The sequence below is a fragment of the Mustelus asterias genome, chromosome 8, assembly GCF_964213995.1.
Source record: "Mustelus asterias chromosome 8, sMusAst1.hap1.1, whole genome shotgun sequence".
NCBI lineage: Eukaryota > Metazoa > Chordata > Chondrichthyes > Carcharhiniformes > Triakidae > Mustelus > Mustelus asterias.
This window is the reverse complement of record NC_135808.1, coordinates 54,840,223-54,861,660: the sequence shown is the minus strand read 5'-3', so window position 1 is coordinate 54,861,660 and position 21,438 is coordinate 54,840,223. Positions and strand designations below refer to the sequence as shown.

At 44.1% G+C, this 21,438-nt stretch overlaps 1 protein-coding gene across 2 annotated transcripts in view; it reads right to left on the bottom strand.

Moving 5' to 3' along the window:
* LOC144497167 (uncharacterized) overlaps nucleotides 1–21,438 on the bottom strand; it is a 146,976-nt gene that overhangs the window by 41,341 nt on the left and 84,197 nt on the right. For both annotated transcript variants that reach the window (XM_078217971.1, XM_078217972.1), the window contains 9 exons: nucleotides 16,449–16,562; nucleotides 15,347–15,580; nucleotides 14,528–14,638; nucleotides 12,014–12,206; nucleotides 11,113–11,258; nucleotides 9,357–9,470; nucleotides 5,297–5,449; nucleotides 4,527–4,755; nucleotides 823–1,024 (listed from right to left, as the gene is read on the bottom strand). In XM_078217971.1, coding sequence (XP_078074097.1) covers nucleotides 823–1,024; nucleotides 4,527–4,755; nucleotides 5,297–5,449; nucleotides 9,357–9,470; nucleotides 11,113–11,258; nucleotides 12,014–12,206; nucleotides 14,528–14,638; nucleotides 15,347–15,580; nucleotides 16,449–16,562 — 1,496 coding nt within the window. The remainder of the gene's footprint in view (nucleotides 1–822; nucleotides 1,025–4,526; nucleotides 4,756–5,296; nucleotides 5,450–9,356; nucleotides 9,471–11,112; nucleotides 11,259–12,013; nucleotides 12,207–14,527; nucleotides 14,639–15,346; nucleotides 15,581–16,448; nucleotides 16,563–21,438) is intronic.

Here is a 21,438-nt window from a genome sequence, read left to right as displayed (position 1 = left end):
TCCATTGAGCCAGTGTCTAATCCAATTTACTACCTCCCCATGTATACCTAGCGACTGAACCTTCCTACCTAACCTCCCATGAGGGACCTTGTCAAAGGCCTTGCTGAAATCCAGGTAGACAACATCCACCGCTTTCCCTTCATCCACTTTCCTGGTAACCTCCTCGAAAAACTCTAATAGATTGGTCAAACATGACCTACCACGCACAAAGCCATGTTGACTCTCCCTAATAAGTCCCTGTCTATCCAAATATTTGTAGATCCTATCCCTTATCACACCTTCCAATAACTTGCCCACCACTGACGTCAAACCTACTGGCCTATAATTTCCCGGATTTCTTTTGGAACCTTTTTTAAACAACGGAACAACATGAGCCACCCTCCAATCATCCGGCACCTCCCCCGTGAAGACTGACATTTTAAATGTGTCTGCCAGGGCCCCTGCAAGTTCAACACTAGCTTCCCTCAAGGTCTGTGGGAATACCCTGTCTGGTCCTGGGGATTTATCCACTCTGATTTGCCTCAAGACAGCGAGCACCTCCTCCCCTTTAATCTGTAAAGGTCCCATGACCTCCCTACTCATTTGCCCTATTTCCGTAGACTCCATGCCCGTTTCCTCAATAAATACGGATGCAAAAAAATATATACATAAACTCAAGTCCTTTCATTCTTCTTAACTAATATATCAGATTTTACATTAACCTTGGGGAAACTTCTGGTTAAACAAACAAACAAATGGAAGCGCCCACTTGAAGATGAAACAGTTACAACAGTCATAAAGTCTAGCCGCTTCCCCCAGCTATCTCCAATGGGCTTCCCTTACCTGGCAGTTGTTACCAGAGTATCCAGAGGGGCATGTGCAGCGATAACCTCCCAACCCATCGATGCAGGTAGCTCCGTTTTGACACGGTTTGGAATCACACTCATTGATGTCGGACTGGCAGTTGGAACCAGTGAAGCCAGGCTGGCAGTGGCAGAAGTACGAGTTGATACCGTCGACACAAGTTCCGCCATTGAAACAGGAGCTGGTGAAAGACAAGGAACCTGACCAATTCTGCGAAATGACATTTGAAAAACACATCTCCTGGTGACAATATAAACCAAGAATTCATCGACTTACATAAAGATCCTGCCACAAAATGCCATTTGTCATGTATTTTTTTTAAAACCAGTCACTTACTCCCATTTTTTCTGTCCTTGATAACCTGGTCCATCTGCACTGGGGTTTATAAGCAGCCACCATTCTACACTATCTCTCCACCCAGATTACCCATCTATGATGGCACAGTGGTTAGCACTGTTGCCTCACAGCACCAGAGACCCAGGTTCAATTCTGGCCTCGGGTCACTGTCTGTGTGGAGTTTGCACATTCTCCCCGTGTCTGTGTGGGTTTCCTCTATGTATTCCGGTTTCCTCCCACAGTCCAGAGATGTGGTTAGGTGGATTGGCCATGCTAAATTGTCCCTTAGTGTCAGGGGGATTAACAGGGTAAATACATGCAGTTACAGGAATAGGTCCTGGGTGGGATTGGTGCACACAAAGCAATGAACTTGCTTTAAAATGTGAGGCATTTACACTTGAAAATTTCTGCAGACGCCCTGGTACATGAAAGTGGAAAGGGGAACAAACTGCGCAGGACAAGACATCACACGAAAAACAGAGGAAATCCATTCTGCCTCAACAACCGCAGTAAACATGGGAAAGACAACTCAAGTTCAGGCAGTGGTTGAAAATTAATTTAAGAAGTCTCGACCACTGAAGTTTTTGTACAAAAATAATTGGGGATGGGGGAAGAATAAGAAGGTTAAAAAAACGGAATAGTTGTGGATGACATATCACTCGAGAAAACTATCATTGTCACACAAGGGGAGCTCCAGACAAATTCTGGCTAACTTGGCAAGGGGAGGGCCGAGAGGCACTTGTAAGGGACAGATAGTTCATTGTGCAACACTCAATGGCTGGGATAAGATGAGAGAGTAACATTTCCTCTGCTCCCTGTTTGCCAGCACCTGGGCACACACCTGACATCCCCCTGGAACTTTGTTGCCAGTACTCGAATGGTTAGTGAACATCAGGAGAGAGGAACACAACAGAATTCTGTTTCCCTTCCCCCACCCCACCGACCCCCCTTTCTCAAGCTGCTTTGAGGGATTAGTGACTGGCAGTACAGCCTGCAGCAAGTCTCGGCTGATTTACAGCAGGGTAATGGAAATTAATGGCGAAAAGGAATGCAGGAACAATGTGTAAGAATCCTCTTCCCTCAGACACTCTCTCTCTCTCTCTCACCCTGCCCCCTCCCCCACCCCCCCCCCGAGCTGTATCCTCCAACACGGGCCTGTCAGCCTGGCTTTCTTTTCATCTCTTGTGCCAAAGCCCTCCAGAAATATTTGTAGGATGAAACCGTCTCATCTTTAGCTCATAATGTGAGGGCCTGTCATTTCTGGAAAAACCCAAAGACAGTGAATTGCTTTGCTGAATGACACTCTTCACAGGTGCTCCTTTTATTACAGTATAATGTGGGGGTTTTTTTTGCAGTTCTTCATCCCCACAATTTAACCCTTCATCACATGTAGCAAAGTCCTTTCTAGGCCAACCAAGCTCTTCATAGAGAGCACATTACAACATGGCATCCGATTGCAGTCCTCAGAACTAATAACTACTCCCAGCTTGGAATTTGATGACTATAAACAGAGAAAAGCCACAAAATCAGTTATGTGAGGTGTTTCAAACATTGAAAAGATTTGACAGGGTGAATATGGAAACTCTGATGGGGAGAAATTTAGAATAAAATTTAAATCCTTTAAAATTAAGATCGAGGCCATTCATGGATGAAATCAGAAAACGCAGAAATCAGGAACACATGACCCCAAAAATTGCAGATGCTGGGGTCAAATGCAGCTTTCAAAACTGATAGGCACGGGCATTGAGAGATACGGAGCAAAATGAATTTGAGGTCAGATCTGTTGTGACCCAAGTGTATGACAGAGCAGGTTCAAGGGACTGATGATCTTCTTCAGCCATTTTATAATCTGATATTTTAAACTTGACATAAACCAAGGTCCTCCATGAAATATGATTTCAATAAAATAGTTATTGTATTCTCCCAAAACATACCCCGGGCAATATTACAAGGGGAGGAAATAGTCTGGTTGAAATTGACTCGCTGTTGTCCTCTGTTCCAAATTTAGAGATGGCCAGGAATTAGAAAATATTTCCATAGTAATTCCCTGTAGATGATGTTCGGATGCTCTATCCCAGTGAGCAGTAACCTTAGATCTTGAGTTCCCAACAGCACTTGCATGCTGCTGTACCCCACCTCAGCATGTCTCAAACACCTACTCGATTTGGTTCTCTGGGTTTATGTCATCAAATCCAATCTCTCAACCACTGGCAAAACTCGTGAACCCCGTTTCTGTGGAACTCGAAGTAAGTGAGCACCGGGATCAGCGGAGAACACTGGTACAAAGTTCCAGTTCCCAGAGAGCTTCTTACCAATCATGTAACTGCACAACAAAAGCTTGCTCAAAGACAGCAACAGATCAGGCTTCCTTCAACTACGTTACCTCTTTGAAAGCAGAGAACTGGGCTGTAATGACTTGAGAGCCCTGACATTCGAGTGTTGGAATCTCAAGCTTGCTTTAGGATTTATCAGAACAACAACTTGTGCCTATGTAAATGTGTTAGAAGCAGTTCAGAGAAGATTTACTAGACTAATATCAGGAATGTGCAGGTCACCTTATGAGGAAAGTTTGGAGAGGTTAGGTTTGTATCCACGAGAGTTTAGAAGAGTACACCCTGAAACCTTTAAGATCCTTAGTGGTATTGACAGGGTGGATATGGAGAGGATATTTCCTCTCGTGGGAGAATCTAGAAATAGTGGTTACTGTTTAAAAATAAGTGGTCACTCATTTAAGATGGAATGTGGGGTTGAAGTTACAATCTGATCAGCCAAGATCTTACTGAATAGTGAAGCAGGCTCCAGGGGCAGATGGGCCTACTCCTGCTCCCAATTCATATGTACATATGTCTAACCCAACCCTTCCCTTCACTCCTACTGTGTGTCAACCATAGCTCAGTGAGTAGCATTACCACCTCTGAGCCAGAAGGTTATGGGAAAGAAAGTCATGAGTTCAAGTCCCACTCCAGTGATGCGAGTATATCTCCTAGATTAGCGTTCAATGCAATGCTGAGAGAGTGCTGCACTGTTGATGGTGTTGTCTTGCAGGTGAAATGTTAAACCAAGTTTGTGTTCCTAAAATAATCCATGGAACTATTTAAAGAACAGCAAAGGTGTTTTCACCAGTTTCCTGGCCAATATTTGTTCCTCAACCAATATCATTAAGAACAGATTAGCTGGTCATTACCAGTCTTCTTTGTGGGGTATTACTATGTGCACATAGGCTGCGACATTTCCAACATACAACAGTGAACCAACTTCAAAAAGTACTTCACTGACTGTAACACACTTTGGGACACCTTGCGAGGATGAAAGGTATGAAAGAAATGCAAGTCTCTCTCTTCTCTTACCTTTCTGTGCAGTCAGGTATGTTGTTTTCACAGTGAATCCCATTGAAGCCTTGCGGGCACTTGCAGACGTAACTGTTGACATAATCGGAGCAGTTCCCGTCATTCAGACATGGGTTACTGAAGCACTCATTTATCTCTTGCTGGCATTTGCTACCAGTGAACCCTGGCAAACAGTTGCATGAGAACATGTTGACACCATCTATACAGGAGCCTCCATTCTGGCATGGACCTATGGAATCATCACATCACACACAAATTACCAACCATGTATTAACCTGCATTACCTATGAACCAAAACTCAGCACAAATAAAGGTGTTGGCCTTAGCTCAGTGGGCAGCACTCTCACCTCAAAGTCAGAAGGTTGAGCGTTCAAGCCCCCAGTCCGGAGATTTGAGGTCGACAGTTCAGTTAAATATTGTCAGAGGTGCTGCCTGTTGGATGAGATGCCAAACGAGGCCCCGTTTGCCCTCGCAGATGAAGGTCTTGCAACACTATTCTGAAGAACAGCATAGGAGGCTTTGCCTAGTGTGCTGCCCAACATTTAATTCACATCAGATTCACTATCACACTGGTGTTCCTGAGACCTTACTTTATGTAAGCTGGGTGCCACCATTCCTACATTACAGCGGCAACCACATTTCACAAATTACTTCGGAACATGGCAAAGTGATCAAAGACACATGATGGAAATGCATGCAACTTCCTCAAAACAGCAAGTAAACAATCAAGTTTAGGTGGCTTCTTTTCAATCAGTCTTTAAAGCACTTACTGGGGTTGCAGTCATTGATGTTTGTCTCGCAGTTCACTCCAATGTAGCCAGGGAGACATTGACACTTGTAGCTCCCAGGAGTATTTTGACAAATAGCACCGTTTTTACACGGGTCAGTTACACACTCATTAATATCCACTGAGCAACTCCGACCTACAAGATAAGCATGTGTTATACACGCACACACACAGCATAATGTGGGAACTAACCCAACTTCCACAATGAATAAAAACAAATCTACTGCAGAGAAGGAAAGGCCCAAAAAGTCAAGTGTCTTTATAATGTTGGGCCGGGTTCCGTAATTTACAGTATGTAGATAATTTTTTAAAAATTTATTTTTGCACAAGATGTGGGCATCACTGGCAAGCATTTGGTGCCCAAACCTAATTGCCCTTGCACTGAGTGACTTGCTCAGCCATTTCTGAGGGCAGTTAAGAGTCAACCACATTGCTGTAGGTCTAGAGTCACATGTAGGCCAGACTGGGTGAGGATGACAGATTTCCTCCGCTAAAGGGCATGAGTGAACCAGATGAGTTTTTCACTGATATTTTCATGATTGCAATTACTGAGGCTATTTATTAATTTACTTTAAATTCCAGCAGCTGCTATGGTGCAGTTTGAATCTGTGTCTCCAAAGCACTAGTCCGGGACTCTGGATTACTAGTCCTGCAACTTTACCAATACACCACCACCTCCAAACAGAGAATGTATGTAGCGAATCACACAAACAGGCCATTCAGCCCAACTGATATGCTCCACACAAGCTTCTTCTCACCTTACTCCACCTAACCCTATCAACATAGCCTTTTATTCCTTTTTCGCTTATGTACTTATCCAACTTTCCCTAAATACATCTACACTATTATCCTCAACCACGCCATGTGATCGAGAAGCCCACATTCAAAACAGTCTCTGGATAAAGAAGTTTCTCCTGAATTCCCTCTGGGCTTCTTGCCAAGCATTTTATATTTAAGGATTTATGGCTGACAAGTTCTCAACACCCCACATATGGAAACATTGGGTTTGATTTTACAGCCTCGTCTGTCCCTAAACTGTAAAATCCCGCCTGAGGTCAACTGACCTTTCCCGCTTCGATTCCCGTGGCGGGCAGGGCGGTAAAGTTCCAGCCATTGTGTCTATGTCTACTCTATCAAACCTTTCCACAATCTTAAAGACCTCTTGTCAGGTCACCAGTGTTTTTCTGCATTGCTCCACCCCTGAAGAGGTTCTCATAACAAGGAGGTTGCAAAGGGGAAGCTGCATGAGGATTTTGGCAAAACGATGAGGATAAATTTCACAGACTTGGCTTGTATTGGCTTGATTTTATTTATTATTGTCACATGTATTAACATAGTGAAAAGTATTGTTTCTTGCTCGCTATACAGGCAAAACAGACCATTCATAGAGAAGGAAATGAGAGAGTGCAGAATGTAGTGTTACAGTCATAGCTAGGGTGTAGAGAAAGATCAACTTAGTGCAAGATAAGTCCATTCAAAAATCTGACAGCAGCAGGGAAGAAGCTGTTCGAGTCGGTTGGTACATGACCTCAGACTTTTGTACCTTTTTCCCCGAAGGAAGAAGGTGGAAAAGAGAATGTCGGGGGTGCGTGGGATGCTTAATTATGCTGGCTGCTTTGCTGAGGCATGGGAAGTGTAAACCGAGTCAATGGATGGGAGGCAGGTTTGCATTATGGAGTGGGCTACATTCACGACCTTTTGTAGTTTCTTGGCATTGACACAATGGGCCAAATGGTCTACTTTTCGGTTTGATTCTAGAAATACCAATTTTCAAATGCCAATCACAGTCCTGTTGGTGGCACAAAGGCTTTAGAGAAAGGATGTTGCTGTTTGGGGTCGGGGGGGCGGGGGGGGGGGCGGTGGAGGAGGAGAGAAGGACTGCACTGGCTAGGAAAAAACAAGAGGAGCTTTAAGAGTCTGGAACTACAATAGCCACATGTGGTTGGTTTTAGAAAATGGGAAATAATAAACCAGCCAAACAACAGTGACCTCAGCACAGGCACATAACTGGGTGAGAATCTAATCGGAAATATGCACAATGAACCAGAAGGTTTGAAAACAATCTGTGCGATAACTCGGCACTGCAATGTTATAGTTCAAAAATAAATGTAATCTGCACCTTCAGAATGCTTGGGAAAGGCCTGCAGCCACCTTTCCCATCAGTAAAGCCAGACTAAACCAGTCACACGCAGACTTATCTGCCTCAACAATGGAAGCATAATCAACAAATATTGTTTCAAGGGAGTTAGATAGTTGCTTGAAGAGAGAGATTGGAGAGGATGGAGAGCGAGCAGCATTAAATAGGCAGCTGTGCATATTAAAATCCACAGATACAGACTTGACAGGCCTGTGCTAAACTTGACCAATTAATTTTTTTAAAAAAACATTTGTTCACAGGACTTAGGCACAGCCAATTAGGCCAGCATTGAATCCTAACTGCCCTTTAGAAGCTGGTGGTGAGTTGCCCTTTTGAACTGCTGCAGTCCCTGAGGTGTAGGCACATGCACAGTGCTGCCAGGAGTTGTTTCAGGATTTTGACACAGCAACAGTGAAGGAATGAGAATATCTCCAAGTCAGGATGGTGTGTGGCTTGGAGGGAAACATGCAGATGGTGGTGTTTGCATTCATCTGCTGCTCTTATCTTTCTCGTTGTTCAAGGTTATGGGTTTACAAGGAGCTTTAGAAAAAGCCTTGGCGAGTTGCTGGAATGCATCTTGTAGATGGCACACCAAGCTGCCATAGTGCACTGGAGGTGGAGGGAGTGAATGTTTGTGGATGGGGCGCCAATCAAGCAGGCTGTTTTGTCCTGGATGGTATCAAACTTCTTGAACATTGTTAGAGTTGGACTCAGGCTCATCCAAGCAAGTGGAAAGTATTCCACAACACTACTGACTTGTGCCTTGTAGATTGTGGACAGGTTTGAAACGCCATAACATACAAGGCCAAGGACCAAGTGCTGGAAAATGGGATTAAAATAGATAGGTGCTTAATGGCCGGCCAAATGCAACGGGCCAAAGGGCTTCTTTCTGTGCTGTAAAATTCTACGACTCGAGTCAACCAGTACGTAGAGCTACAAAGCAATGTTACTGAAGTAAAAAACCAAATGCCTCTGGGTGCACCCACGGCCCTTGCTAGAGCAGCTGATAACAGCTGAGTCAGGAGCACTACAGTGCAGGAATCGACTTTGGTGTTGGAGAGGAAACATGAAATCGACTATGCTTCTCACTGTCCTGATACTTAGTAACTGAAGATCTTTAATCACTAAACTTCACATTGTCTTCACTTGACTACCATGGATATGTTCCCTGGCAGATTTTAAAAAAAGTTATTTCCTCTCCCTATTCAAGCATCATTATCCACTTCCCGCACAATCAGCTAACCAAACACATCTTTTTGATTTACAAAGCAAGTGAAGTCAATTCATATTTTGTGTGACTTGACTCTGGCCATTGGCATTAACACCTAGCTAGAAGACAGAGATCCCCTTCTCTAACCCCAGGCATATGCCTAGGCTGGCTCACTCCCTGCCCTACCCTGTCCAAAGGGAAACATAAAATATCCCTGTCCCGAAACAACTCTTACACCTGCATCGGAAAGAGTTTCCAATGGATTTAAAGAACTGAACTTGGTTCACACACAGTAAACTAATAAAAACAGACAAGGAGTTTGAGACTGCTTGATGTGGAAATTTAATACTTTTGGGCCTGGCCTGTTAATCAGGCAATAACTCAAAAGGGCGCTGTGGCACATCACTTTGCTTCTGGCTTGAGGCGAGACTGAATCCTGAAACAGATACTCGTGCACTCAAACCCACAAGCACACACCTCCGTGGAGCAGGGACGTTTAAGGTAATGTGTGGCCTCAGTTCATTATTCAGCCAAGAATTTTTTTTCCAGTCAAGATATCATTCTATTTCACCACTGATCCTCAGGCACAGCACAGAAGAACCTAGTCAGCACTCTCAAACTGACTCTCACCTATAAAGGACCACCCAAGCAAAAGCGCAACTCCCCATGATGCCTCTTTGTCTTTTTGGTTCTTACCAGTATATGGGAGGGAGCAGATGCAGTGGTAGGTATTCACTCCATCAACGCAGACTCCTTTGTTCAAGCAAGGGTTTGATGCACATTCATTTATGTTGATCTGACAGTCGAAGCCTTGAGATTCAGAAAAGAGGGGGAAAGAATATTATTCCTTTTTCACATTTGTTGGTACACATCAAGGTGATGGACATTAGTTTTAGGCAATGGAATTTTGGCATTTCAGGCACCCAGACCAGGAATTTCCACCCGAGGCCTGGCACAGGTGGTGCGGATGCAGAATAAAAAGTTTGCTACACTGCCCCAATAACGTGCTTTTGACCAAACAGCAGAAGACCACTGCACACATTATCATTGTGACATTTTCCCCCTCATTTCCACATCAGGCTCCAGAGGTTTGATGAGAAAGACTGCAGCAGACTTGGGATGTCTTGGCACTGTGGACCCATGTCTAGAAGGGATCTTTGGCTCCATACCCTGGAACCCCCCCACCCACTCCCCCAACAAGCATTGATCGGCACCCCATTTGCATGCCTAACTATTCACACATACTACAGATGCAGATGTATGAGTAATAGGATGCACTGCAGTGACGCATTAAAACTTCTTAGGCAACATCTCTCAAACTCCACAACCTTGAAGGACAAGGGCACCAAACACATGGGAACACCACCATCTCCAAGCTCCCTTCTAAATCACACCATTCAGACTTGGAAATGCAATGCCATTCCTTCATCATTGCTGGGTCAAAATCCTGGAACTCCCTCCAGTGGGAGTTTTTCACCACATGGACTGCAACGATTTAAGGTAGTGGTGAGTAGGAAAACTAGGGTAGGGAAATAAATGCCGGTCTTGCCAGCAATGTTAACATTCCAGGAATGAATAATTGTTAAAAAATTGAGACTGCCTAAAAATATTCAACACATCCTGGGGTAGTTGTTTCTGGAGATTTGATCACATCGATAGCAGCGCTAATAGCCCACTCCTCATGCGAGAATAGCACATGATGGAGGAACCTACACAACAAACAATGGATGGATTCATATTTTGCTTCTAAAAGCTTTAATGAACATCTCACCCAGTCATTCATTCATTCCCGGTGAGAAAAAGCATGAAGCCCAACAGAACAGGAGAGCTGCTTAAGAAAACGCGAAAACCTCTTTTCCCAGAGTAACTTTTCGGATTCCTTTGAAATGGAAAACACTTGCAAGACAATAGGGAGAGCAAAGGGGAGTGGGACTAATTGGATAACTCTTTCAAAGGGATGGCACAGATTTGATGGGCTGAATGGCACCCTTCTATGCTTTACAATTGGGCGGCACAATAGCACAGTGGTTAGCACTGCTGCTTCACAGCTCCAGGGACCTGGGTTCGATTCCCGGCTTGGGTCACTGTCTGTGTGGAGTTTGCACATTCTCCTCGTGTCTGCGTGGGTTTTCTCCGGGTGCTCCAGTTTCCTCCCACAGTCCAAAGATGTGCGGGTTAGGTTGATTGGTCATGCTAAAATTGCCCCTTAGTGTCCTGAGATGTGTAGGTTAGCGGGTAAATATGTAGGGATATGGGGGGTAGGGCCTGGGTGGGATTGTGGTCGGTGCAGACTCGATGGGCCAATTGGCCTCTTTCTGTACTGTAGGGTTTCTATGACAATTCTAACAAGTCAGTACAGTTCCACATCATCAGAATCAGCAACTTCAATGCTCAGCTTTGAATTCAACCTTGCTTATTGCGTTAAGTCAAAGTTTTACTGCCCCTCTCTCACCTTGAAAGCCCTTCATGCATGTGCACTCGTAGCCATTGATTAGATTCGCGCAGGTTCCTCCGTGTTGACAAGGGTTCGACTCACACTCGTCTTTGTCCACATCACAGTTTACTCCTGCCCAACCAGCTTCACAAATGCACTGGTAACTGCAAAAACAAAAAAAGTAGCAGAAAATGTTGACAACAAGCAAGGCATGACTCTCACTGATTTAATTGCCAGCTTCCTTCGTTTCACACCAAGAGAGGTGAGGCTAAGTTCTGAAACAGATACTCAAGCACTCATCCAGTAAATTAACTTGACAGTTTAAAAAAAGATTCTTAATTGGCACTTAAGGGCCTTAATTAGGGATGGCTTCCCATCCAAAGCCTTGCCCATAAGATCTCCGTGCAATGTTAGCGAACCAGGAACTCAGAAGGAATCCCATTCCTGCAATTTTACACTGCCACCGGCTAAAACTTTCCAGTGAGAGAATGTAAAATTCAGGAAAATGCTAACCTGAATCCAAGTACTCCATCTGGTTTATAAGTTCCTAGTGGTTATTCTCTGAAATCCAATGGATGTTACACATACATTAATAACACCTCAATTTTATCCTTAACTGCTCACTTATATTGCAATTCACTCTGCAAACTTAAACATGTATTCTCCATTCACATCCCCTCAATTCAATGAGCCATGCTTTCAAGTGACCATATTCACGCAGGTCAGCCCACTGGAACATTTAAACATCACACAGCCAAACCAACATTTAGCAACACTTGAGATTTCCATCCACACCCATCATCTTTCCCACCCCGCACAGTCTTTGAAAACAGCTATATCAATTCAAAAACAAACATACTGAAAGTCAAATGTAGTTATCTTACAAGAGCAAAGAAAGGACAAAACTATGGAAGCTGACCTGTTGACGCCATCCACACATTTGCCATGAATACATGGGCTGCTCTTGCATTCGTCCACTTCTGATATACAGTGAGGATCATGATAGCCCTCAGGGCAGTGGCACACAAAGCCGTTGATTTTATCAAAGCACGTGCCGCCATTGTGACATGGGTTGGAGCCACATTCATTGATGTCAATGTTGCACATGGGACCTGTGGGTGGGAACACAAAAAAAATACTTGAACTTGCAAGCCTGACAATTTGGGGAATGTCCAAAATACTGGGACAGGTGTCAAGTGTCAATTGGCAGGGGTAGGGTCGAAAGGAAAAACTGGAGGCCTCGTACTTGCTCAACAAAAACCTAACTTGATGGTAGTCAAATTATTCTGCACTTCTGAATGGTGGGTTAGAAAACAAGCAGCGGATGACCATCCTGGCCTCTTGGCCACTGGTGATGATTTTCAAGATGTGGAGATGCCGGCGTTGGACTGGGGTAAGCACAGTAAGAAGTCTCACAACACCAGGTTAAAGTCCAACAGGTTTATTTGGTAGCAAATACCATAAGCTTTCGGAGCAATGCTCCTTTTTTTTATCTATTTGATTTCTGTGTCTGTGCCCTGTTTGAGAACAGAGACCACTCCATCTGACGAAGGAACATTGCTCCGAAAGCTTATGGTATTTGCTACCAAATAAACCTGTTGGACTTTAACCTGGTGTTGTGAGACTTCTTACGATGATTTTCAACACAGGAAACCAAAAACTGGTGACGGATTTAAGTTCCGAAATAAAACGATGCAGTAAAGGTGGCTCGAAGAAACCTATTAAGTACACATCTTCTGTTGGTATCTAATTAAAGGTACGTGACCACAAACTTTTCTTTTGTCAGCTTGATGGACATGAGTTGAACTCCTGTCAAAGCACACTGCCTGAGCACCTGTTAGCTCCGCCCAAACTTTAGAGACTATCGGGCAAGGTTTCCTGTGTGCTTTGAGGAATGAAATTGTAAACCTGTTTATAATGAATAGGTTTATAATTTCACTGCACAGAGGAACTTGCTTTCCATTCCACCTCCATCATCCCTTCAAAAACAGTAAGCTCATTGATTACTGTCCAAGTAGTTGTCACCAACACGGGAAAAAAAATCATTAATATCAAATTATTGCATTGCACTATTTCTGTGGCATTATCCATTGCAAGAACTGCATTTATAAAACATAACGTGTAATCTGTACAGCCAGATAAAGACTGTCCTCCACATTGTGCCAATATTTCAGTAACTGTGAAATTGACACTCAAGAATAAGCAACACAGTAAGTTCAAAGATACTCAAGGTACAGTTGAAAATCAGATGCCCTTTCAAAAGGTGCTACTGTCATACACTCAGAAACAATTGGTGGATGTGGAATGGATTCCGAGGAAGATTGCACAGAACATCAGAACCGGAGGGTGTTTTTTTTTAAATAGCGTGGGATGGGAATTAGGAGAGTGAATCTTGTTTCTTCATTTTCCAATCTCAGATACCACCTTCCCTACCACTTTACCCCTGTATTCTTTCACTGAATTTATGTCTAATACTCAAAGTACTTGATGAATGATCTGTATAATTTTGTTCATGTTTGTCTATTTTTCTATGCCGTTGGATGGGAGCACGAAGGATGCTGAAATCCAACCATAATCTAATATTTCAACCCAACTTCTTGTCTTTTCCAAGGCAAGTGTCAGCTGTGCCTCTGTGATAACATTTTCACCTCTGAGTCAGGAGAGTTCAAGTCAGAGACTTGAGCACAGAATCTAGGCTGCCTCTCTCAGGGTGGTCTTGTGTGTGCTGCACTTGTAGTGGCACACCTTGCAGGCCAGTTGTTCAACCAAGGCCCACCTGCCTTCTCATGCGTATGCAAAGGATCCTGTGACATTTCAAAGCAGAATAGGGAGAGTTCCCTGTTGTCCTTGTCAAGATTTATTCCTCAACTAATAATGGGTTATGTGGCCACATTTAAATTTCTGTTTGTGGGAGTTTCCCACGTGCAAATTGGCTGCCATGTTTCCAACATTACAAAAGTGACTATACTTCAAATGTACTTTATTTGGCTGCAAGGCACTGTGAACTCAAGTCATGAAAGGCACTATATTAATCGAAGTTCTTTCTTGTTCTGCCAACTTGTTTAGACTAGTTTTTTAAATGTGATGGACAAAAAGGTGCCAGTCCTAGCCAGTACAAACTGATAAGTCAGCCGAGAATGCACGTGGGGCACTTGGAAGGCAAGACAAAAAAAGATTGTGCACAGAGTATTCAACAGTTAATACAAAATATTTTTGCAGCCGTAATGTCGGGTTCACCAGCAAATGATCATGTTAAGCTGGTGTGGAGTACTTTATCCCTTTGATAAATACACTCCTGAAGCCTTTGATGCTGAAAAAATTTTTTAAATGAGACATTAGTGACTTGGTCCAAGTTGGAAAGTAGGGCCACAGCATGTGCCAACAGTGGCAGCCCATATCTATATTTTGTAGCTTTTACGGACCCTGCCCCTACCTGTATAACCAGGGCTGCAGACACAGTCGTACCGATTGATACCATCTTGACAGCTTCCATAGTCACATGGGTTGCTCGCACAGTCATCATAGTTAATCTCACAATTGACACCTGTAGGATCATTCAAATTCAAGATTTATTTCACACTTGCTGTTTTGCAATGCTGTATTTAACAAGATCAGTTGATACAACTGCAACAAATGTAATCATTCGAGTATGGCTATGTAAAGATTTCTCCGTGATGTCTGCTAAAAAGTCGAAAAACATCATAGTACTAGCAGCACTATTATCGATTCCATACTTCCAAATTTAGGCTGTGTCAGGCAAAACAGACATTACTGGTGACTGCACACCTGTCTACAATGGCTGTATTTATTAATTCATCAGCATGGACAGCCCTTCCAAATCCATAACCTACACCATCAAGAAGGACAAGGGCAGTAGATGCATGGGAACACCACCACCTGCAAGTTCGCCTCCAAGCCACACTCCATCCTGACTTGAAACTATATCACACTGCCATTGGGTCAAAGTCCTGGAACTTAGTTCCTAACAGCTTTGTGGATGTACTTGTGCCACCTGGCTTGCAGTGACTCACCATCACTTTCAAGGGTAATTAGGTACAGGCAATAAATGCTGGCCAGCGATGCCCATACCCCGTGGAGAATAAAAATAATACCTTGAATAATTAACAGTGCTGCACCAAGACACATCCTCCCAAATTAACAAGGGGGTAACTGCAGTGAACGGCAGACTGTTGCCAGTTTTCTCCACATTTTTCCTGGACTAAAACTCCATTTCTTCCAACATGTTACTTGCCTGAAGTCCCAGATGGACAGCGGCACTCGTAATTGTTCACACGGTCATAGCAAGTGCCTCCATTCTGACAGGGCTGACTTTGGCATTCGTCAATCTGCTCGCTGCATATTGGACCCTTGTAGCCAGCTGTGCAGTTGCAAGTGTACCCGGCTATTCCATCCTTACACGTTCCATAGTGGCAGGGGTCCGGGAGGCAGTCATTTTCGTTAATGTCACACTTTGTCCCCGTGAAGCCTTTCAATCAACGGAGAGGGGAAAGAGCGAGAGGGAAAGGAAAAATAAACACCTTTAAATTTTCTTATCTATTTCAGTACTTTCTATATTTTAGTTTAGTTTCTACAAGTACAAATGCCAATTGCTAAATTTTCACTTCCCAAAAGATCTTCTGGAACTAGAAGTTTGTACCTGTGCAATAAGTCATTTGATGTGCCAAATTATTTTCCCGACCCATGAACTTGCACTTCCTTTCAAACCACCAAATATATTGTTCACCAACAAACAGTCAATCCACTGATCATAAATAAAGCTAAGATGTACATGGCAGGATTGTGGCAAAACCTAGCTTTGGGAAGAGAATGTAGCAGCAGAACCTCAAGATAAGGCTGCACCTTGTGTCCTGGCTCTGGAAGTGACAGGCAGCAAGGGCTGACTGAACCTCTGAGGGAGCGCAAGCTAAAACAAAAAAAATTCTGGCAGTGCAGCGGTTAAAACCAAGTGTGGGAAAGTTATTTTAGTTCAGGAGTGTCCCAAGGACAAGTAACCTAATGCTGAAATGCGCTGCGAGGTAGCATTAATTATCAATTGGCTGAAAGCACAAGTAAAGCGGAGGAGGAATCCACTTCAGCAGCAAAGCAGAAATTCCAGTTTCAGTCAGAATATGAATGATGATTCCAGGATTGGCTGAATGTGGAGTCCTGAACCACCAGATATTAATTTTTTGCTGGTGGGAGTGACACAAGGGTATTGTAAGTTGAAGGCCAGAAAAGGTGGGGTAATTCCAAAAAAATGTGACTATTAGAACATTCCTGGAGTGTAAATGTTCTACCACCGAGGATGTTTAGTTTCACTTCCTTTTTTTTGTTCAGCATTAACTGGCTTTTACCTTCGCTGCATTCACATTCAAAGGCATTCGGACGATCAATACACTTGGCTCCGTGCTGGCACGGCGTGCTGGCACACTCGTCAATGTCAATCTGGCACATACTCCCAGCAAAACCTGCATATACACACGAAAATGTTAAGGAAATCAATTAACCTTTATAAGGACTTTATTTTTATTCTTTAATAGGATGTGGGGGCACAGGTGAGGCCAACATTTGCCGAATTGCCCTCGAGAAGGTGGTGGTGAGCCACCTTCTTGAACCGCTGCAGTAGGTATACCCATAGAGCCACGAAAGTGTGCGCCAGGACTTTGACCCAGCAACAGTGAAGGAACAGTTCTAAGTTCAGACTGTGTGGCTTGGAGGGGAACTTAGGAGGTTATGGTGTTCTCACATGCCTGCTGCCCTTATCCTTCTAAGTGGTAGAGGTTGCTGTTTTGGAAGGTGCTGCCCAAGGAGTCTTAGTGAGCTGCCACAGTGCAGCTTGTATCATAGAATCATAGAAACCCTACAGTGCAGAAAGAGGCCATTCGGCCATCGAGTCTGCACCGACCACAATCCCACCCAGGCCCGATCCCCGTATCCCGACATATTTACCTGCTGATCCCTCCAAGCTACGCATCTCGGGTCACTAAGGGGCAATTTAGCATGGCCAATCAACCTAACCCGCACATCTTTGGACTGTGGGAGGAAACCGGAGCACCCGGAGGAAACCCACGCAGAGAACCTGCAAACTCCACACAGACAGTGACCCAAGCCGGGAATCGAACCCAAGTCCTTGGAGCTGTGAAGCAGCAGTGCTAACCACTGTGCTACCGTGTGCCCCTTGTAGATGGCACACTGCTGCCACTGAGCGTCGTGGTCAGGGGAGTGAACATTCAAGGAGGTGGTGGCTTGGATGCCAATCAAGTGGACCACTTTGTCCAGAATGGTGTCAGGCTTCTTCAATATTATTGCAGTCACGCTCATCCAGGCAAATGGTGTATTCCCTAACATTCCTGACTTCTGCCTAGTAGATAATGGACAGGCTTTGGGGAGTCAGAGAGTTCCATGCTGCATTATTCCCAGCATTCAGTCTGATCTCGTAACCACACTATTTATATGGCTGGTCCAGTTAAGCTCTGGTCAATGGTAATCCCCAGGATGTTGAAAGTGGGGGCTTCAATGATGGTAACACCCCTGAATGTCAGGGAGTGATGGTTAGATTCTCTCTTGTTGGAGAGGGTAATTGCCTGGCACTTGAATGGCGGGAATGTTACTTTACTTATCTGCCCATAAATGAACAAGTTTGACAGGATAGACAGAAAAAAAATGTCTCCACTAGGGATACACGAGTCCAAAACTAGGGGTCATAAATAAATTTAACAGGGAAGTCAGGAGAATCCTTTTTATCCTTTGAGTAGTTGGAATGTGGAAATCTCTGGCAAAGGGGTTTAGCTGAGGCAAATAGCATTTAAGGAGAAGCTCAGTAAATATATGAGGGAGAAAGTAATGGAAGATTTGTATGGAGCTTAAACATCAGCATAGAATAGTCAGGCCAAACAACCTATTTCTGGTCTGTAAATGAAATTCAATTTTCAGTCGTCAGAGAAGCTCAGCATTTAATGGTAGGTAACATTTAAGGGAAGTAGTTTTGCTGACATTTATCTGCACTGTTTTAGGGGTTCAATGAACAATTTTTGACAAATGGACATATGAACATTCACATCTGCAGACTCCATGATAGCTCCATAGGTTTATACTGAGTGAGCGGCTGAATTGCACAGAGCAGGCTCAATTTGCAGTCCATGCTGAATTAACAGAGATAGAGGTCAGGAATCTATCAAGAGGTTTGGTGTTCCTGGATCAAGGGTGGGAAATTTTACAAATTTTCCCCACCCCTTCACAATTCAGTGACTTTGGTGAGAAACTCGAGAGCCTAACCATCAGGCAAGGATGGGATTTGGCTCAAATGTGGCTCTGCCACTCTTGTTGCCTGCGATCAAACAGCCTGCTGACTCTCAGTGTTCAGCTCATATACATAGGAAACAGGAGAATTGGGCCATTTGGTCCAGAAATCTGCTCTGCTGTTCAAACAGATCATGGCTGATCTGTATGCCATTTTCCCCTCCACTATTACAATATCCCTTGATAACATTACGAGCCAGAAATCTATTGATTTCTGTCTTGAGCATGCTCAATGATTGGAACTCTCTGTGCCAGAGTGCTGTGGAAACTCAATGATTCATCCCCCTCTGGGTGAAGAAATTCCTCCTCATCTCAGTCAAGTGGAGAGTATTCCACCACACTCCTGACTTGTGCCCTGTAAATAATGGACAGACTTTGGGGAATCAGGATGTGAGTTGCTCACCACAGGATTCCTCACCTCTAAACTGCTCTTGTAGCTACAGTATTTATTTGGCTAGTCTAGTAGTTTCTGGTCAATGATAACTCCAGAGATTACAATAACGTCCTCAAAAGAACTCCAACAGGTTCGTGAGACATGTTTTCCCTTTCATAAATCCATGTTGACTCTGCCCAATCATATCCTTATTTTTTAATCTTTCAGTTATCACATCCTTCATAATCAATTTGAACCTTTTCCTATGACTGACGTCAAACTAACAAGTCTATAGATTACCATTTTTCCCCCATCCTCTCTTCTCAAATTGTAGGGTTAATTTTGCTACTTTACAGTTTGAAGGAATCTTTCCAGAATCTACAGAATTTTGACAGATAATCACCAATACATCCACTATGTCTTCAGCCACCTCCTTCTGCGATGTACCTTATCTAGTCCAGGGGATTTATCAACCTTAATCCAATTAATTTTGACTGCAACCTCTTTATTATCAAATTATTTCAGTTCTTCATTTTCACTAGTCCCTTGGTTCACTAGTATTTCTGGGAGAGTTTCTGTATTTATCCTCCATTTCTCCATTATAAATTATCCTGCCTCTGCCAGCAATGGACCAACATCTGTCCTTGCTGATCTTTTCCTTTTCACATCCCGAAAGAAGCTTTTACAGTCCACTTTTATGTTTCTCGCTAGTTTGCATTCAGATCCTCTTTTCCCTTTTTTTTTTTAAAAACCAGTTTCTTGGTCATCCTTTGCTGGATTCTAAACTTGCTCTCAGTCCTTGGGTTTACCACTTTTTCCGGCAACCTACTAAGACACTTTATTTGATCTAATGCAATCTTTAACTTCTTTTGTTAGTCTGCAGACAAGGTGGAGTATGCGAATCCCGTACCCTACAAATAGTTAATGCCTCGAACAGAAGGAGACTTTTGACAGGAAAATAAGGTGGGGAAAATGACGAGAAACATTTCATGGCAAGTGCGACTGCACTTCATTTTGGTTCCATGGGAATGGGCAAATATCAGCATTTTTTGGAAGGAGATGGAGCAAGGGGAACAAAGCTTATAAGAGCAGTCAGGTTTGACAGACTAGATCTTGCGTGTTCAGCACTCCAATAACTATATACTGGATTTCTCAAGCTATTCTCTCTTGTTCTCCTCTCCATAATCCACCGGGTCAGGAGGCTAGTGTTTCTATGAAGCGCTTCTATGAAACAAATCAAACCCCAAGGAGGAACAATGCTGCTGTTGGGTTAAGCACGTGCTTGCTCAAAGAACTCTTAGACGGAACGCGCATAAATGGTTGCAGAAAATCTCCTTCACATGTGAACCCAGTTGACAGGAGACAAAACTGGTGAAAGTACAAGTGGCAACTGTTAAACTGGCAAAAGCAGAAGGTGCAAGTCAGCCCTGCAAAAGGCAGTCTGACCAAGGAGATTTTTAAAAATAGTTTTTAGAACAAAAGTTAAACATTAATTAAAACGCTAATTTTAAACACACGCAGTTGACTGCAGCTCAGTCTCCCACTTGGATCCTCAAAACATCTGTCAGATTGAATAACTTGTGCACATTCTAGAAGCCAGAGGTTACAAACCTTTTATGTCTTGGCTTTAAGAGTTAAAGTCAACTCCCAGATTCAGCATGATATGGAAACTCCCTTGCTTACCAGGCCCCAGTCAAGGCTCACAGTGAAACACCATAGCACACATTCACATAGAGCTCTGACATCCAACAAGAGTGCACCACCACGAAACTCATGTTGGCACAGCCTTCCTTCCCTTCACAAAACTGGGTGCACAGCAAATACGCATGATATGGGATCACAATTTTTATTTTCCCCACAGTATAAAATTAATCCAAGTAAAATTTGTGTGATTTTCTTCATTGCTGCAGCTCGCTACCAAGTTGCAATAGAAAAGCTGAAAGCTCTGACAATGAGTGTTCAAACACTGAAAATGTCAAACCCCAATCTAACTAAACATATTGGGGGGTGTTACTCCCATCCAGCGCAGCAGGCCGGGAGACTCGAGCGAAGGCTGTTTAGTGAGCTCCCCGCTGGGCGCCACAGCCTCCACAAGTCTCCAGCAGCCGGATTTCTGGTGCCATCCGCTCTGTGCCAGAAATTGGCACAGAGCTGAAGAAATTATGCAAATCTTAATTTAAATCTCTTTTAAATATCCGTCTGGACGGAAATCTCTGCCCACCCCCGCCCCAGGAGTGGTTCATTGCAGTGGGGTTTTAGTCCGGCTCCCCACTTGTGGGCAGCTGGCGGCTGAACCCCGCTAGTGTGAAGGGTGGAGGAGGGAGGTTCAGGGTAAGGGGGGTGCCCCCTGGGCATTGCCACTTTGGCAGTGCCAGCCTGGGCCCCCAGCACTGCCCACCAGGCAGTGCCAAGAGGGGGGGTGATCGCTGGGAGTAGGGGTCCTGCTGCCACTCTGCATTGGGATCATGATCAGAGGGAGGGAGCCCAGCGTTCGGGGCTGGCCCAGACATGTTCGGGGGGGGGGGGTGTGTGTGTGTGTGTGTGTGTGTGTGTGTGTGTCGAGCTGGCCAGTAATCGGGAGGCTGGCAGTGTCGGGCCACTGCACATGCACCGATCTCAGCACTAACAGATCCGCGTATGTGCAGTGGCCCACTCAGCGCTATGCTGCCGGC